We start from the raw sequence: 17,920 nt of genomic DNA, 5'->3' as shown, positions 1-17,920 counted from the left end.
ACTCACCGGGGTGCTCTCAGCGGCAGTCAGACCGGAGATTATAGGCAACTCTCTGCCAAAGACCTGGAGATCAAAGTGAATTTCTTTACCTGCTGCCTCACATGACAAAAAAACAACCCTACTAGATTGTACTGCTCCAAAGTACCAGACACAGGAACCAGTCACAAACATAGGGCAGCCTGCTTTTGTCAATCCACACAACTCACAGCTGCAATGAAAGTACTTCTCTACCCTGGTACTAGGGAGAAAGATGGAGTTCAGCAGACACAGAGTCCACTACCTGCGGAGCTGGGAAATACCAGGCAGGTGTGGGTCTCTTTGACTACACATCATACCACCACAAGCTGTCACTCTACTGCAAAGCCATTGCACTAATAGAAAACAACATGTGTTCAGAATTACAATACAAAATCCATTTGTAGACTTTCTTACAACTTGGAAGCTTCACTGTAGCAAGGGAACTAGACTCATCATTTTAACTGCTAACTACCCTTTCTCAGACTTTGTTTAGAATTATTGAACTACATACACTCCCAAGGGAATTTAACTTTACTTGGTATCACAACTCTGGATCCTGAAAGCTGCACCACAACCGGTAAATCTTGCCTATTCACTCATAGTGAAGTGTACTGTTCATAAACGATGCTCCGTGAGAATAATGCAGCTACAGTTTTAGATGTTGAACAGTTGCAACCCCCTGTCAATATTGCTTCCTCACATGAAAGTAATGAAAATGTGTCCTGCATCGTTACACCTAGCTGCTTGAGGACATGGACATAGGGTAGGACTTACACACAACTCATTTAGGGAACAAAGCACTTTATTGTAACATGGCAACTTTAATGTCACAGGTTTTGCTCAGAGTCTAGATGTAGTCAGTCAGCATTTAGTAGTTCTGCCGGCAGATGATGCCAGGGTTGGACACTGCTATTGCTGGTCATTGGGGCATGTGCGTACAGTTCTGATGACTTACAACCAGGCAGTCTCTGTGATCTTTTATTTGTATCAAAAGACTTACAATTTGGGATTCTTAAAGGGATACTGTTGCAAGAAAACCTGTTTTTTTTCAAAACACATCGGTTAATAGTGCTGCTTCCGTAGAATTCTGCACCAAAATCAATTTTTTAGAAGATTTTCAATATTTAATTTTGAAATTTGGCATGGGGCTAGACATATTGTCAGTTTCCCAGGTGCCCTCAGTCATGTGACTTGTGCTCTGAGAAACTCCTACACTGCAAGTTGGAGTGATATCCCCCCTCCCTTCATTTACCAGCAGCCTATCAACAGAAAGATGAGCAGCTAGATAGCAGCTACCTGACAGACACCTCTGCTTAAGGTTTTCTTTGCATTGCTAATATTGCTCCATAGCCCCACCAAGAAGTAGACATACGAATAGCACCTAAGCAGGAAAACCACTGATATATAACAGCTAAAAAAAATTAAAAATTGTTGGTTCAACAATAACATTTTAAATAGAAGAGTAAATTATTTGCAATGTAAACAATGTAATTTAGAAATTAAAAAGTAAACCTTATAAATTATGACAGAATCCCTTTAACAGCCATCTTTGTAAGCCAGAAAGAGAACGACCCCTGCTGTAAATGCAGAACAGGGTTTGGGTCTTTTTGCCAACCACAAAGGCTTCCAGAAGGGCCAATCACATGATAGGCCAGGCGGGTTATTATAGGGACCAAGCTGGCCGTAAATTGTAATGGTGCCAATCACAGCCAGTACTGCTGGGCCAATGGGGTGTCATTTGGGAAGCATGCCTAGTTTAGTCTGAATGTAGGATCCAGACAGTGCACAGCTCTTGCAGGGGGCCTTGGGGCCAACTATGTGTATTGAGGTTACAAATGGTTTTGGTTTGTTTACCCTCACAGTTGGGGGTCAAGTCGCTGGGGATAACAGGAATCCTGGCAGGCTACACTACATTAAACACATAAATTGTCAGCTTCACACCATTTTGTGCAACAGGAGGTGCTATTGGAATACATTTAAGAACTGGCATAATATTACAGATTTTTCCCTCCAGTGTAAGAAGGAATTCTTTGAGCAAATACCTAGAGAAGATTTTGCTTACCAAAAATGGGAACGAAAAAAATGATTCTAAAAGCAAACCAGCCCTCTCAAAACGTAGAAATCTCCAACCCACACATCACAACTGGAAGCATCATTCCCTGCATGGGACTCTGAGCAGGAAACATATATTTGTTCTCCACCATAACTGGATACAAACACTCAAACAAGAGAAGTTTAAACTTCTTACACCCTTTACACAAAATGTACATGTTGCAACTAACCATCAATACAACTCTCAGCAGAATTAAATATATCATCCAGTAGAACAAAGAGTCAGTGATGCAGAAGGCCAACTTTTCACTATAGAAAACCAGGTCAGCCTTCGAACCCAACTGATCAAGAAACTGCAGTAGATCTATTTGGATTTTGCCAAAGCGTTTGATACTGTGCCCCACAAACGACTGCTTTCTAAACTAAGGTCTGTTGGGCTTAAAGAAGTCGTTTGCACGTGGATAGGAAACTGGCTACAGGATCGGGTACAGAGGGTGGTTGTTAATGGGACATTCTCTACTTGGAGTAAGGTTCTTAGTGGGGTCCCCCAGGGCTCAGTATTGGGGCCACTTTTATTTAACTTGTTCATTAATGACTTAGGGGAGGGTGTTGTAAGTAATGTATCAGTGTTTGCAGATGACACAAAACTATCAGCCCAATTAATTCCATCCAGGATGTGGCACTTGCAACAGGATCTTGACTAACTGGCAATCTGGGCAGCTAAGTGGCAAATGAGATTCAATGTTGATAAATGTAAAGTCCTGCACCTGGGATGTAACAATATCCACTTATACCCTTAATGGGACTGCACTAGGCAAATCCATAATGGAGACGGAGCTTGGAGTCCTTGTAGATAATAAACTTGTCTGTAGCAAGTAATGCCAGTCAGCAGCATCAAGGGCAAATAAGGGCTTGACTTGTATTAAATGGGGCAGAGAGTCACGGGAGGAGGGGGTCCCACTGTATAGAGCACTGGTAAGGCCCCATCTAGAATATGCCCTACAGTTTTGGTCTCCATCACTCAAACAGGACATTATTGTATTAGAGAGGGGACAGAGAAGGGCAACTAAGCTGGTAAAGGGAAAATCTTAGCTATGAGGAAAGACTGGCCAAATTGGGGATGTTCACGCTGGAGAAGAGGCGATTAAGGGGAGATATGATAACTATGTATAAATATATAAGGGGATCATATAATAATCTCTCTAATGATTTATTTACCAGTAGGTCCATCCAGCTGACACAAGGTCACCCATTCCGATTAGAAGAAAAGAGGTTCCGCCTAAATATTGGGAAGGGGTTTGTTACAGTGAGAGCTGTGAAGATGTGGAATTGTCTCTCTGAATCAGTGGTACAGGCTGATACATTAGATAGGTACAAGGAAGGGTCGGATGCTTTATTCACCAGTAGCTCCTCCCAGCAGACAGGAGGGAGCCAATGAGATTAGAGGAGGGAAAGGGGTGTTACAGGGAGAGCTGGGAAGTGAATCAGGGGTACAGACTGATACATTAGATAGGTACAAGGAAGGGTCGGATGCTTTATTCACCAGTAGCTCCTCCCAGCAGACAGGAGGGAGCCAATGAGATTAGAGGAGGGAAAGGGGTGTTACAGGGAGAGCTGGGAAGTGAATCAGGGGTACAGACTGATACATTAGATAGGTACAAGGAAGGGTCGGATGCTTTATTCACCAGTAGCTCCTCCCAGCAGACAGGAGGGAGCCAATGAGATTAGAGGAGGGAAAGGGGTGTTACAGGGAGAGCTGGGAAGTGAATCAGGGGTACAGGCTGATACAGTAGATAGGTACAAGGAAGGGTCGGATACTTTATTCACCAGTAGCTCCTCCCAGCAGACAGGAGGGAGCCAATGAGATTAGAGGAGGGAAAGGGGTGTTACAGGGAGAGCTGGGAAGTGAATCAGGGGTACAGACTGATACATTAGATAGGTACAAGGAAGGGTCGGATGCTTTATTCACCAGTAGCTCCTCCCAGCAGACAGGAGGGAGCCAATGAGATTAGAGGAGGGAAAGGGGTGTTACAGGGAGAGCTGGGAAGTGAATCAGGGGTACAGGCTGATACATTAGATAGGTATAAGAAGGGGTTGGATGGTGTTTAGCAAGTGAGGGAATACAGGGATATGGAAGATTATAGTACGAGTTGATCCAGGGACTTGGCCGATTGCATCTTGGAGTCAGAAAGAAATATTTTCCCCCTCTGAGGCAAAGGTAGATTTTAAAAACGTTTACTTCACTTTATATGATGGTAATTACAAGAATAGCCAGTTCTGTATGAATTCAGCACAATCGGGGAGCCCCACAACCTTTGGTTCATCACCCTCAGGTTCCCGATAATCAAGCGATGATCCTAATTCTGGCGCCCAGTCATGGCTCCGAGTGAAGCTACTCGTGTAAAGTAAAATCTCCTTCTTATACCACAGTTTTTAGAAAAACCCCAACCCAAGTGGTTACTTGTGCACTAAAGTGTTGTGCAAACTGTTGTCATAAACACACATTTCTAACTAGTCAAAGTATTAACTTTGTACAAGGCCTTATCTGTTACTCAAATAAGTTTACTGGATAGATTATTGTCTGTCTGTTTGTTTATTCCAAGGATATTTGCTGGGTAACTGTTTACCCTGTAATATACGTAGAACAAAGACAATGTACCTTGACAATTGTACAATCGCCATCCCAAAATCTGCTGCTTTTACCTAAACCAAGGATTTGATTCATATATCAAGGCAGATGTATATATTGTAAATAGTGATGGGCGAATTTATTCGGCAGGTGCGAATTCGTGGCAAACTTGCGCGATTCGCCGCCAGCGAATGAATTCGCAAAACGCCTGCAAAAATTTGTCTGCGTCGGGGTGAAAAACGGGACGCCGGCGCCGTTTCACGAATTTTCCGCCGTTTCGCGAATATAACATTTCCAGGGTTGGACTGGGCACACTACTTTTCTCAGCCTGAGAGCAACAGAGCCAACACTCTGTATGCCCTTGCTAATGCCTCGTCCCTCTTTTCTGGATTGTTGGTTAAATATCACCCTTCTCCCGAGACAGTCTCTCTCCTACTGATTAAATTAACAATAACAACGTTTGACAAGCACTTTAGAACCCAAAGCCTTCCAATGTAAAGCCCAGTATATTACCCACAATCTACCAAATGCAAAACAAATGCAATTTTTGGAAGTTTTATAGTATTTTATATTGAATGAGGACACAATTTGAATTTTATGAAACGTTTTTTAAAAGGGGTATTTTCAAGACTTGAACTCACAGCCTTCTCCATGGAAGGTCATTACTTTAACCACTAGGCTACAAAACATACTACCTCTCAATAGGGTTGTCTCTTAAAGGGATACTGTCATGGGAAAAAAAACTTTTTCAAAATGAATCAGTTAATAGAACTGCTCCAGCAGAATTCTGCACTGAAATCCATTTCTCAAAAGAGCAAACAGATTTTTTTATATTTAATTTTGAAATCTGACATGGGGCTAGACATATTGTCAATTTCCCAGCTTCCCCAAGTCATGTGACATGTGCTCTGATAAACTTCAGTCACTCTTTACTGCTGTACTGCAAGTTGGACTGATTTCACCCACTCCATTTTCCCCACCAGCAGCCAAACAACAGAACAATGGGAAGGTAACCAGATAACAGCTCCCGAACACAAGATAACAGCTGCCTGGTAGATCTAAGAACAACACTCAATAGTAAAATCCAGGTCCCACTGAGACACATTCAGTTACATTGAGAAGGAAAAACAGCAGCCTACCAGAAAGCATTTCTCTCCTAAAGTGCAGGCACAAGTCACATGACTGGGGGCAGCTGGGAAATTGACAAAATGTCTAGCCCCATGTCCAATTTCACAATTAAATATAAAAAAATCTGTTTGCTCTTTTGAGAAATGGATTTCAGTGCAGAATTCTGCTGGAGTAGCACTATTAACTGATGCGTTTTGAAAAAAACATGTTTTCCGATGACAGGATCCCTTTAAGGCTAATATACATAGTCATCAAAACGGAAAAAAAATTGTAAGACTATATTTAGGATGATACCAAGGGTTTTATAGAAACTGACATAAATGTATGCATAGGGTGAGGAGGTACTCGACCAAGTCTTTTGAAGCAGATTACCAAAACCTAGAATCCCGATGCCCACACATTTATTTATAATGATTTGGCTGTGTGCCTTCTAAAAAATACATTGGCGTCAGCTTTTGTACTTATAAATGAAGGTATTTAGTTGACCCAGTTTTTGACAAGGGGGAATCTCGGCAGCAGTGACAGGAAAACTATTCCAGGCACCTGGTGTCTGTTACTGGAACTGCACCTATTGTAATTTACAGTTTATCTTTCCCCACACGTCGGGACAGCGTCTTTCTCTGCACGCGACTAGTGCGTTTACTCTGATCCGTTACAGTGCGCCAGACACACAATTTAGTCTGACTTCATCTGTAAGCGGCAGTATAACCCACTTAATAACTCTATAATAGTATATAGAAATAGGCAGCACTCCAGATAAAATGAATAAGGAGTATTTAATCAAACAAGAGCTGGATCCACATCGCCTTACGTGTTTCGGGAAAAGGTTCCCTTAATCATAGACTTACAGGTCAGAGAATACCATTTCCTTAATTAGACAATAACAGCTACATCTACTGGGCAACATCTAAATTATAGTTTAAAATGAATACATGACAGTATATTAAGTTCCTCGGAATGTAGTTCCCAATGTCAGTTAAATGGTACTTTATTCTATTTGTTAAAAAGTTTAAGACCACAATAAGCTGTTAAAAAGATACATTTTGAGAGGAGCTGGTGCCTATAAGTTACATGTGTAAAGAAACACTATTATTCAAAATTATGATTAAAATTAGAAGAAATAGAGTTAAGTAATGTATAACACTGTTTTTCTTAAATGGGGGACTCATTAAATGTAGTAAATATCTCCTCTTTTCCTTTAACTACACCCCAGAAAAAAGTTTGGAGTAATGGATTGTCTTTTGCACAAACTTATCACTTTAATTTATTTAATACACTTTTGGATGTTAACAAATTTGTGCGAAACTAACTCTGCGGAGACATTTTGGTAATTGTGGAACTGGTATTTCTTATACCAATGGTTATAGAAATAATTTGTCTGAAATAGGCCCCATGAAAAATTCAACAGAGGCTAGTAATGATGGGGAAACATAAGCCACCCACTACTTTTCAAGAACAATATCTGACTTGGAGGCTTTGCAGTCAGATAATGCCCCACACATTGGTGGATGGCATTGTTCTATCTAAAAGGGTGGTTTCTGATTTCTATCCTATACAATGCAGATGCCCCTCAATGGATATTTTTCAGGAGCTCATTGAATGTGATCTTAAAAAATTATCCAAGAACATTTGTAGAAGTAGGAGTGCTAATATTTCTATAGAGGAGAAGAGAGCACTTAAATATAATCCGGACATTACTATCCACAAGGGCAGACAAAGGTGGGAGTGTTGTGGTTATGGATACTAAAGCCTACATTGCAGAGGCTGAATGTGAACTAAAGTAATATATGTGTGAAATCAGCATCTAAACCACAGCCCAAAATAGTAGCTGAAATAGAACAATTGGTCTCCTATGGGATCTCTTTGGGGGTGGTGGACTCGAGGGACAAGGACTATCTCAATCCACATACCCCGGTGATCCCCATTTTCTACCACCTCCCTAAGATACATAAATCCTTGTGTTCACCTGAAGGGAGACTCATTGTGGCCAACATTGGCTCAGCTAATGAATGACTATCGAACTGGGTGGACACTAGCCTTAAACCTCTGGTCTTTCAACTTCACTCTTATTTGCCGGATTCTAGTCACTTGTTGGAGAAACTTTCTGATATCACATGATTGAACACATATTGTTGGATCTCTATGGATGTTAAATCCCTATATTCCTCAATACCACACGATAGAGGTTTGTGGGCTATCACAGAGACTCTCTCCAATTCAAAACAATACATACAATTTTGTTGATTACACTTTATTTGTTTTGGAATTTCTTCTTACACACAATTTATTTTACTTCAATTTGGGTTTTTACCTCCAGAAATTTGGGACAGCAATGGGGGCATCATTTGCCCCATCATATGCCAATCTTTACATGGGTTGGTGGGAGCGGTCTCACATTTTTGGATGTGACAACCACCATCATAATCACATTGTATGGTATGGTCGCTATATTGATGACCTCTTATTGGGATGGGTCACTTGATTCTTTTAAGGACAATCAAACTTATCTCAACGATAATAATGTTAATCTTGAGTTTTCTTTGAAATCCAATGTACATAAGATAGATTTTTAAAGTTGAGAGGCAATGTGCTCTCCTGTAATATAGAATCTGAGTTTTTTTGAAAATTGACAGCAGGTAACACCATACTTAAGGCTAATACACACACAATGCACACCCTATGTAGTATACCCTACAGATATACCCTTATTAGATATCATAGGAATTGTAATTCAGATAAGTCCTTTATTGAGTGCGGAACTTTCAGATAGATTACACAGAAGAGGCTACCCTCTGGATTTGCTAAGAGCATACTATGACCGAGCAAGTACAGCAAATATACGACCAAGTAGTAGTAACACGGATAATAAGAATAATCACAAAAGCAAGAACAGCAAGGACAACGATAAGGACATTTTCTTTATTAAGGGATCACAGAGAGGTATAAAACTCGGTCTGTAATAATAAAGAAATATCTCACCATTTTATACAATGGCGATAGACTTGGGGAAACATTATCTCTGAATAACATCAGGTTTGTGTCTAGGAGAGCACCTACTTTGGGGAATATTTTGGCCCCCTGTTTGGTCTCTCCGTCTGTCAATATTGTAAATGATGCAGGTAGAAACTGGCTCTCTTTCAAAGAACTTATAAATGTGGGACAACTATATGTAAGACCTGAAGGTTGATTGATCTTAGTAATAATAGTCAAATGTTACAGGTATAACTTACCAAAATAAAGGTTTCTATAAGCTCGAGTGAAGGAATAGAAGAAAAAATACTTCGAATTTCAAATGGTCGAATATGGCTACTTTGACCATCGAATGGGCTACTTCGACCTTTGACTACGATTTCGACTTCGAATCGAACGATTTGAACTAAAAATCATTTGACTATTCGACTATTTGATAGTCTAAGTACCGTCTCTTTAAAAAACTACTTCGACCCCCTACTTCGGCAAATAAAACCTACCGAGGCCAATGTTAGCCAATGGGGAAGGTCCCCATAGGCTTCCTAACAATTTTCTGATCGAAGGAAAATCCTTCGATCGATGGATTAAAATCCTTCGAATCATTCGATTCTAAGGATTTAATCATTCTATCGAACGATTTTTCCTTCGATTGTTCGATCGTAGGAATTGCGGTAAATCCTTCGACTTTGATATTTGAAGTCGAAGGATTTATATTCGGCAGTCGAATATCGAGGGTTAATTAACCCTCGATATTCGACCCTATGAAAATCTGCCCCCTTGGAATGTAAATGCTGTACCAAGCAATATGTAGGCCGATCTATTCGCTGCTTAAAAGATAGGGTGAGAGAACATTTAAGGGCCATAGAGAACAAAGAAGAGAAATCCCCTATAGGTAAACATTTTGCAGTGTGTTCCTCTAGGGGTATGCTGAACCTGAAGGTGAGGGTTATAGAATAGGTAAAAATCTCCCTTAGAGGAGGTGATACCCTCCAACCTCTAAATTTAAGGGAGGCCTTTTGGACCTAGGGTACCTGAAGGTTTGAATACGAGGTATGACCTTAAAAATCTATATTAATTTAATTTACTGCATCATTATATTACATTATACTTCCCCCATTTAAGAATAACAGTGTTATATATTACTTTACTATATTTCTTCTAATTTTATCATCATTTTGAATAATAGTGTTTCTTTACACATGTAACTTATGGGCACCAGCTCCTCTCAAAATGTATCTTTTTAACATCTTATTGTGGTCTTATATGCACTTATATGTGAATGCAAACTATATTGTATATATTGTATATTGGTAGAACAAAGAGAGCAGTGGGCACACGCATTCTAGAGCATGTCATTAATATATTTAAAACAAATCATTGTGTCCCAAGACATTTTAAAGAATCACATTGTGCAGACCCAAGGAAACTAAGTTATGTGGTACTGGAACACATTAAAGACACATATAAAGGAGTAGATGGACTGAACAAATTAAGATACTGTAGAGGGAAACCTACTGGATATACAAAATAAACACATTAAGTCCAGGAGGCCTCAACATTGACCTTGATTTAGCTGCTTTTTATTTAGATCTACCTTTGTGCCTCTTGCTCAGATTACTGGAAGGAGAAGGGAGGATGAAAGCCAAAAGGGAAGGGGAGAGGAGCGAGTGGCATTGGAGCCAGTGCAGTAGTTTTGAGCTATGAGAAGGGAATATAATACTAAAGCCCAAGTGTTAAAAATAGGAGAATAGAAATGCAGTGACTCTTTTCACTGATAACTCAGAACAATAGCACTGTGAGTGTTTATAGGTGTATTTACCCAGGTGGTTCCTTCTCCTTTAGTAGAACATGGGCAAATGAATTGCAATGCAACTAGGTACAAGGGGCACACCTAGATGGAGTATAAAATGTAACTTTAAATGAGCCAAGGAAAAAATTCATTACTTAGGCAAACAAAAAAACAAAATAACCCAATTAATCATACCACCACAAGAATGACATCCAGAGAATGAATAATATCTTTAGGGAATTTATATAGAACAAGAAAAAGTCTTAAAAACAAACAGCAGCGACATAAGAAGATGGAATTCAATTCTAGTACAGGTGAGGGGTTCCTACCCCAAATCCTCAATAAATAACAGTTACTCAATTCTGATGGACACTGTTGGCTAAAACATAAACTGGAAATTGGTACAGCTAAGACTGGAACTTTTCTGGGTCTCACAAGCTGCATATAACTAGTGATGAGTCTATCTAGGGTTGTCACCTTTCTCCACCTTAATTTCTGGACAGGGCGGGAGGTTATGTCACAGTTTCTATGTACCTTTTCTACATACCCCAACAGTATAAGCTCATACATAAATGGGGGATTAGTTCCCTTTAAGGTTTGTAAAAGCTCAGGCCAACATTTTATTTTCATGCAAAACAGTATCCCTAGCAAAGGGTCTCATTATTTAAAACTCATTTAAAAGTATATATATATATATATATGCTCTGGGTGTCTGCACTCAATATTTAATGGAGTAGAGATGCAAGATCAATATTTGTGTTATAAAGTGATGAAGGATCAGCGCACTCTTTTTGCTAGTGAACGAAGAGTTTTTATTAGTAACACAGCATTATATCCAACATTTTTTATCTCACCTTTCTCAAGGATATATATACACAGATATATATGTATATATATGTTTTTATCCTGAAGATGGCTCAAGCTATCGAGCCAAAACATTGCTAATAAAATTTTGATATTTTGATTCCTTATTAAGTCCTGTTTGGTGCGGTTTCTTTTTCTAAGTACTCGTATTACTGTTTTCAACCAGCAGACAGGCATTGGACCTTTTTACCGTGTGCACCAGACACAAACTGTCTATATATATATATATTCCACTACTTTATAGAACTACTAAATCTTTAGCAAGCTTTATTTGAATGAATAATATAACATTATAAAATATCTTATGATTGCAGATTATGTTTTTTCAGTTGAGTAAATCCCAGTTCTCACTAATGCTACATAAATCTGATTACTCTGATTAATCACTATATATCTCATAGTTTGCATTTATTGAATGTATTTTAAATAGATCCCAAGAGCTCAATGTTCAGTCAGTTGTATCCCGGGACAGAGGAAGATGCCGATTCCCAGAGCCCAGTCCTGCTGCTATGACTGTGTTCCATGTACTGAGGGAGAGATCTCTAATACAACTGGTATATAGAAAGTACTTCCAATTTTATTCTGTGAAATTTTCATTTTCATTACTGTGATGAATTCTAAATCCCTTCTCTATATCCACTCACAAGGGAAACCCACCAGAGCACTCCCTATAGGGTTAAGAAACTTGAGAAATGTTGTTGCCATGCAGTTGTCCATTCCTGTAGGGCTTAGGGAACAATTATTGTTTTCATCATTTTTATTGGCTTAACAAAAGCATAAAAGATTTACATTTTAAATTATCATGTAAAACACTATAAGAATACATAAATGTATTGTACAAAATAGATTATAATATATTAATATAATAGTTAGACCTGTAACAACCAATGTTTAAAAGGACATAAACTGGGGAAAGAGCTAAGTTTATTTTTAACTTAGAGCAAATAAAGTCTCTTAAATTTTGCCAAACTGGAATAAAGTTTCGGACAGCTCCAAAGATAATGGAAAAGGTTCACATTTTCCTATTTGTATTTGGGACAATACGATAACTGCCCCAAGCCCTTATATGAATAATAAAGCTTCTTATATCCAAGATGGATTAGTTTAAAGTGTTGAGTGCTCCAGATATCTGGAAAAAAAAAACATTTATTAAATTTAACAAATTGATAAAGTTAACTGGGTAGGGGTGATGTCATATAAAAGGTAGTGGTGATGTCACCATTTCAAAGCCATAACTGTATTATGGTTAGAGGTGGGACCCCAAAAATTGCAAGTTAAATAGTTAATATTTAAGAGCTCCAAGTTGTCATCCAAATTAGATATCACCAAGGCTACCAAATGTTTCTGGAGAGCAAACAGACTTTTATTGGAGACTGAGAAGGAAAGCACTTTTAACAAAAATTTATATAAAGTGGTCTAAAGTTTTTAGACTTCCCCAAGTGAGCAAATTCCCATTAAAGTGATCGAAAAAGTCTTTAATTAATAATGGTTGATGTTTATTTGAGAGATAGAAAGAGAGAATTTAGATTTTGAATTTTTCCAAAGGCGTTTTATAGGAATAACAGGTTTTAACATGGAAAATAAAAGTTTCCAAGTGAAAATTGAGTCCCTAAACAATGGGTTGTATTTATTTTGAAGAGGAATGTCTTTCCATTTCAAATGAAGACTCTCCAATATGTGGGTATGGGTTATGGGGAAAAGTTCCAGAGCAGGATTTGTGAATTTGTGAATTCCATGAGGTATATAGAAATTGTGGCAAGATTAGAGGTTCTAAAGTTTGGTAACTTTAGGCCTCCTAATGCATACTGACCACACAGTTTTGCTAGAGCAGTTTTGGGATTCTTACCACTCCATATAAAAGAGTTTAATGCTCTTGATATCATCATGTTTAAGCAGGATTGGTAAATTGGATAAAGGATAAATCAATTTACAAAAAATCAACATTTTGAAAAGTAAATTAAGATTCAACTTTCTAAGAAGGGATTTTGACAATGACGCATTAATGTTCATAATTTCAGTTTATGTACATTAAGTTTATACCCTGAGACTTTACCAAACTCCTGAAGTAGATTAGAGATGTCTAATAAACAATTATTAGCATTTTGTACTATTAATAAAAATTCATCAGGAAAAGCTAAAGGTTTCAGATTTTGTTCATTTTAATACCTTGAATGCCTCTATTTTATATAAGGGTCTGATTAAGGGCTCAAAAGCAATGTTAAATAGGAGCAGAGATAAAGGGCATCCCTGTCCAGTACCCTTCAGAAAATTAAAAGGCACGGATTTTGTGCCCACTATAAAATTTGAGAGATAGGATTGGAATATAAGTATTTAATAAGTTGTTTAAAGGGTGAGCAATACCAAAATAATCCAGACAATTAAAAAGATGTTCCCAAACAACATTGTCAAATGCTTTCTCAGCTTCCAATCTTATAATTGTTCATGGTGACTTATTTTTATTAACTAATGGGACAATTCATAGTAAAGCTGTAATGTTTTTAATACCAGACCGTTTTCTTAGAATAAGTATTTTTATGTCCTGGTTTAATAATGAGATAGGCCTATAAGAACCAAGGAGAGGCTAGTCTTTACCATCTTTATAAATTATAATCAGATTGGAAAGAGAACTGAATAGAAGTGTTTTTTCATATAATAAGATGTCATTAAATAGGTTAGTAAAAAAAATGGGACAATTTTTAGTTGTACTGTCTTATAGAAGATTGGAGAGACCATCTGGACCACTAGCTTTTTTTCCTTTATTAATAATATAAATTATTGATAGTGGAGGTAATCTCTTCTATAGAAATTGGTTTATTTAGATCTTTCAGTTGTTTAGTTGAAAGTTGGGGGATCTCTAATTTCTCTAAAAAGACTTTAATTTTATCAGAACTAGACCCAGGTGAGGAATAAAGAGATTCATAGTAATCCTTAAAAATACTCACTAGTTTTAATGAATTATTAGTGAGGGATCCTTGCTTATCTTTATTTTGACCAAAGAGTACTTCCTGTTCCAACATTTAGAAAGATTTACTAATACATTATCAGATTTGTTGCTTAAATTAGAAAGTTTAGCTATAGAATACTGGGCAAAGAGAGGGTGTCCAAGACTTTAAGGAATCAGAGACTTTTTAATATTTGTTACAATTTGATTGGGAGGGAAAGTTTTTCAGATTACTATAACACTCTTTTAGAAGAGTACTTAATCTCAAAAATTAATTTACAACTAAGGCAAAACTTAAAGGCTGAAATCTCCCCTCATATCACAGCTTTCTATGTATTCCATAAGAGAGGAAGATGGTTAGAATGAGCAATATTATCAGCCAGAAAAATATCATATCTGTTTAGAAGGATTTTAATAAATTCTGACAGCTTTACTAAGATGACTGGTAAAGTCTTTCTCTGTGGGATGTAACAGCCTCCAAATATCTGTCACACCAGAAGATTTAAGAAACTCCTCAATCCATTTAGAATTTCTTCTTGTATTATTACTGTTGGAATCAGTCCTATCTAAAGACCATAAATGAGTTTCATTGAAATCACCACATAGAATAACATTTTAAAGTGGGATTGAAGAAGTTCTCTTCATTAAATCAACAAAGAAGCTTTATTTAGTCTGGTTAGGAGCATACACAGGAACAAGATTCCATTTTTTATCATCAATTATCACTTCTGTATAAACAAATCTGCCCAGCTCATCTTTATGTGTCAAAAGAATTTGGTAGTTTTTGGAATAGAATTGCAACACCTCCTTTTATATTAATGGCCAGACAAAAGGTCAAATGAACCAAGCTCATAATCTGCCTCGTTAAGATGTGTTTCTTGTAAGAGGGCAATATCCCATTTGAGCTTCTTGAGAGGTTTTCATTTTAATGTAATGGTTACAACTATTCACATTCCAAGAGATTACATTTCAAGACATTTTGTTATGTAGGAAGAATTAGTAAAGATGAGCGGACATAAGAAATCACAATAAAAAAGATAGTAACTAAGGTGCACCATGCAAGAGAACAAACTAGCACATCTAGATTTACAAACTATTAAAGATATTAAGTAAAAGTAGAGAACCTTTACATTCAGAATTGCAGTAAATATAATAAAAATTAAAACCTACACACTAACTCCAATATGTAATACAAGGCGCTAAATTTGCCAAGGAGCAGTTACCCATAGCGACCAAAGGGATGATTGCTTTTAAGTGGGGGTACAATGAGACTTTGACCACAAAATTCATACAGACAAATAAATAGGTCCTCTGCAATTAACCCATTATCAATATATTTAAGATACTTAGACATTTTGTGCCTTGAGCTACTAACAATACCCTCCCCTTTAAACAAAACAGGGATTGTTTGACCATATATTGCAATAGATTTAAGTTGCCAACAATGTTACAGTAATCCCTGGTCTAGCCAGCCCTACACACAACTTTCATCTGATTCATATTTTTATACAGTAAACTCTATATTAGTGTTCATGAAGCAAAAACTCCAACATTGTATTTTAACACTTAGGGGCAGATTTATCAAGGTTCAAGGTAGAAAATACTTCGAAATTGGACCATCGAATTGAAATATTTCGACTTCGAATATCGAAGTCGAAGTATTTTTCAGCAAAATTGGCCATCCTGCGATCGAAGAAAAATTGTTCACTGGAACAATTTTAGCGTACGATCGAACAATTTTCCTTCGATGTGTAAAGACTTCGAAAATGATTGTAGAAGGTCCCAATAGGCTAACATAGCACTTCGGCAAAGTATTGAAGTCAGAGTTTTTTTAAAGAGACAGTACTTGATTATCGAGTATTCGAACAATTTTTACTTCTAATCGGAGTCTAAGTAAATTCGAAGTCGTTGTATCCTATTCGAAGGTCGAAGTATCCAAAAACTTACTTAAAATTTCGAATTTTTTTACTTTGAAAATTCCCTCAAATTCACTTTGACCCTTGATAAATCTGCTCCTTACATATTTTGCTTTTACTGTTACTTTATGATGGAATGCTATTCATTATTGTATTACATTCTACATGTTTCATTTGTTACCTGGTTTCTTAATAAATATCTAGAACAGTCTGATGGCAACTCTTAGAAAGGCAATAGCTGTGGACCATATTAAGGCATTAAGCACTTGCTTTCTCTTTGGTATCTTCACAGACAGTGTGAGCTGTATCAGATGCCCAGATATGGAGTGGCCAAATGAAAAGAAAAATCTGTGTATTGGAAGAAAGGAAGATTTTCTCTCATACTCTAATGATCTCATCTCTATATTCATTTCAACTGTCTCAGTTCTCTTTTTCCTTATAACTCAGTTGATATTGGGAATGTTTTTTAGATACCAGGACACCCCCATAGTGAGAGCCAACAACAGGAGCCTGAGCTTCCTCCTCCTTGTCTCCATCAAGCTGAGCTTCCTCAGTGTGTTTCTGTTCCTCGGTCGCCCTGTGGATATAACCTGCATGCTGCGTATCATCACTTTTGGAATCACCTTCTCCATAGCTGTCTCTTCTCTCCTGGCCAAGACTATCATGGTTTGTGTTGCTTTCAAAGCCACCAAGCCAGGGAGCTCATGGAGAAAATGGGTGGGAGTCAAACTGTCCAATTCTGTAGTCTTGTTCTGCTCATCCATTCAAATAATAATCTGCATGACTTGGTTGGCCATTTCTCCTCCCTTTCAGGAACTGGACCTTCACACTTACCCTGGAACCATCATCATTCAGTGCAATGAGGGCTCAGCTATTGGCTTTTACTCAGTTATTGGGTATATGGGGCTTCTGGCAGCTGTTAGTTTTGTTTTAGCATTTTTAGCTCGGACATTACCGGACAGTTTTAATGAGGCCAAGTACATCACTTTCAGCATGTTGCTCTTCTGCAGTGTTTGGATCACAATGATCCCGGCCTATCTGAGCACCAAAGGCAAAAACACTGTGTGTGTGGAGATATTTGCCATACTCACCTCAAGTGCTGGACTTTTAGCCTCTATATTTCTGCCCAAATGTTACATCATTTTGTTACGACCTGAAAGGAACACAAAATCCAATTTGTTTACAAATCCCAATAATATGTAATATGCATTTAGTAGAGAATAGAAATTGTGTATCCAGGATTTTAGTAATATTCAACTACAGGGCTAAATGTGCAAGACATCTTTCTACCCTTACATCTTCACTTTAAAACAAATGAACTCTTTTTTATTTCAAACACTACAATATAATAAAAAAAACTGCTCACTTCTGTGTAAAAACTTCTCAAGATTGATCACGCTTTCTACAAAACCAAAACTATTGGTCATGTGCATAGCTTTCCTTCAATAGCCAGCATGTGTACATTATAATCACGAGTGCACCTTGTACTTCTTGCCCTTACCCCTCAAATCACAGCCTTCATTCATTACACACCATTCATAGCAGCCTGCCAAGGTTGCCATGGTAAAGCATTCATTTACACTAGGCAAATACACAACAATCAGCAAGTTATT

General features: G+C 37.7%; 1 protein-coding gene across 1 annotated transcript in view; it reads left to right on the top strand.

Annotated features, from left to right (window-relative positions):
* The window catches only part of LOC108704870 (vomeronasal type-2 receptor 26), an 80,840-nt gene extending 63,281 nt beyond the window's left edge, over positions 1 to 17,559 (top strand). Inside the window, exons 6-7 of the mRNA XM_018241572.2 lie at positions 11,881 to 12,004; positions 16,600 to 17,559. Coding sequence (XP_018097061.1) covers positions 11,881 to 12,004; positions 16,600 to 17,510 — 1,035 coding nt within the window. The 3' untranslated portion in view covers positions 17,511 to 17,559. The remainder of the gene's footprint in view (positions 1 to 11,880; positions 12,005 to 16,599) is intronic.
* Positions 17,560 to 17,920: the final 361 nt, after the last annotated feature.

The sequence above is a fragment of the Xenopus laevis genome, chromosome 1L, assembly GCF_017654675.1.
Source record: "Xenopus laevis strain J_2021 chromosome 1L, Xenopus_laevis_v10.1, whole genome shotgun sequence".
Classification (NCBI taxonomy): Eukaryota; Metazoa; Chordata; class Amphibia; order Anura; family Pipidae; genus Xenopus; species Xenopus laevis.
This window is presented reverse-complemented; position numbering and strand designations above follow the sequence as displayed.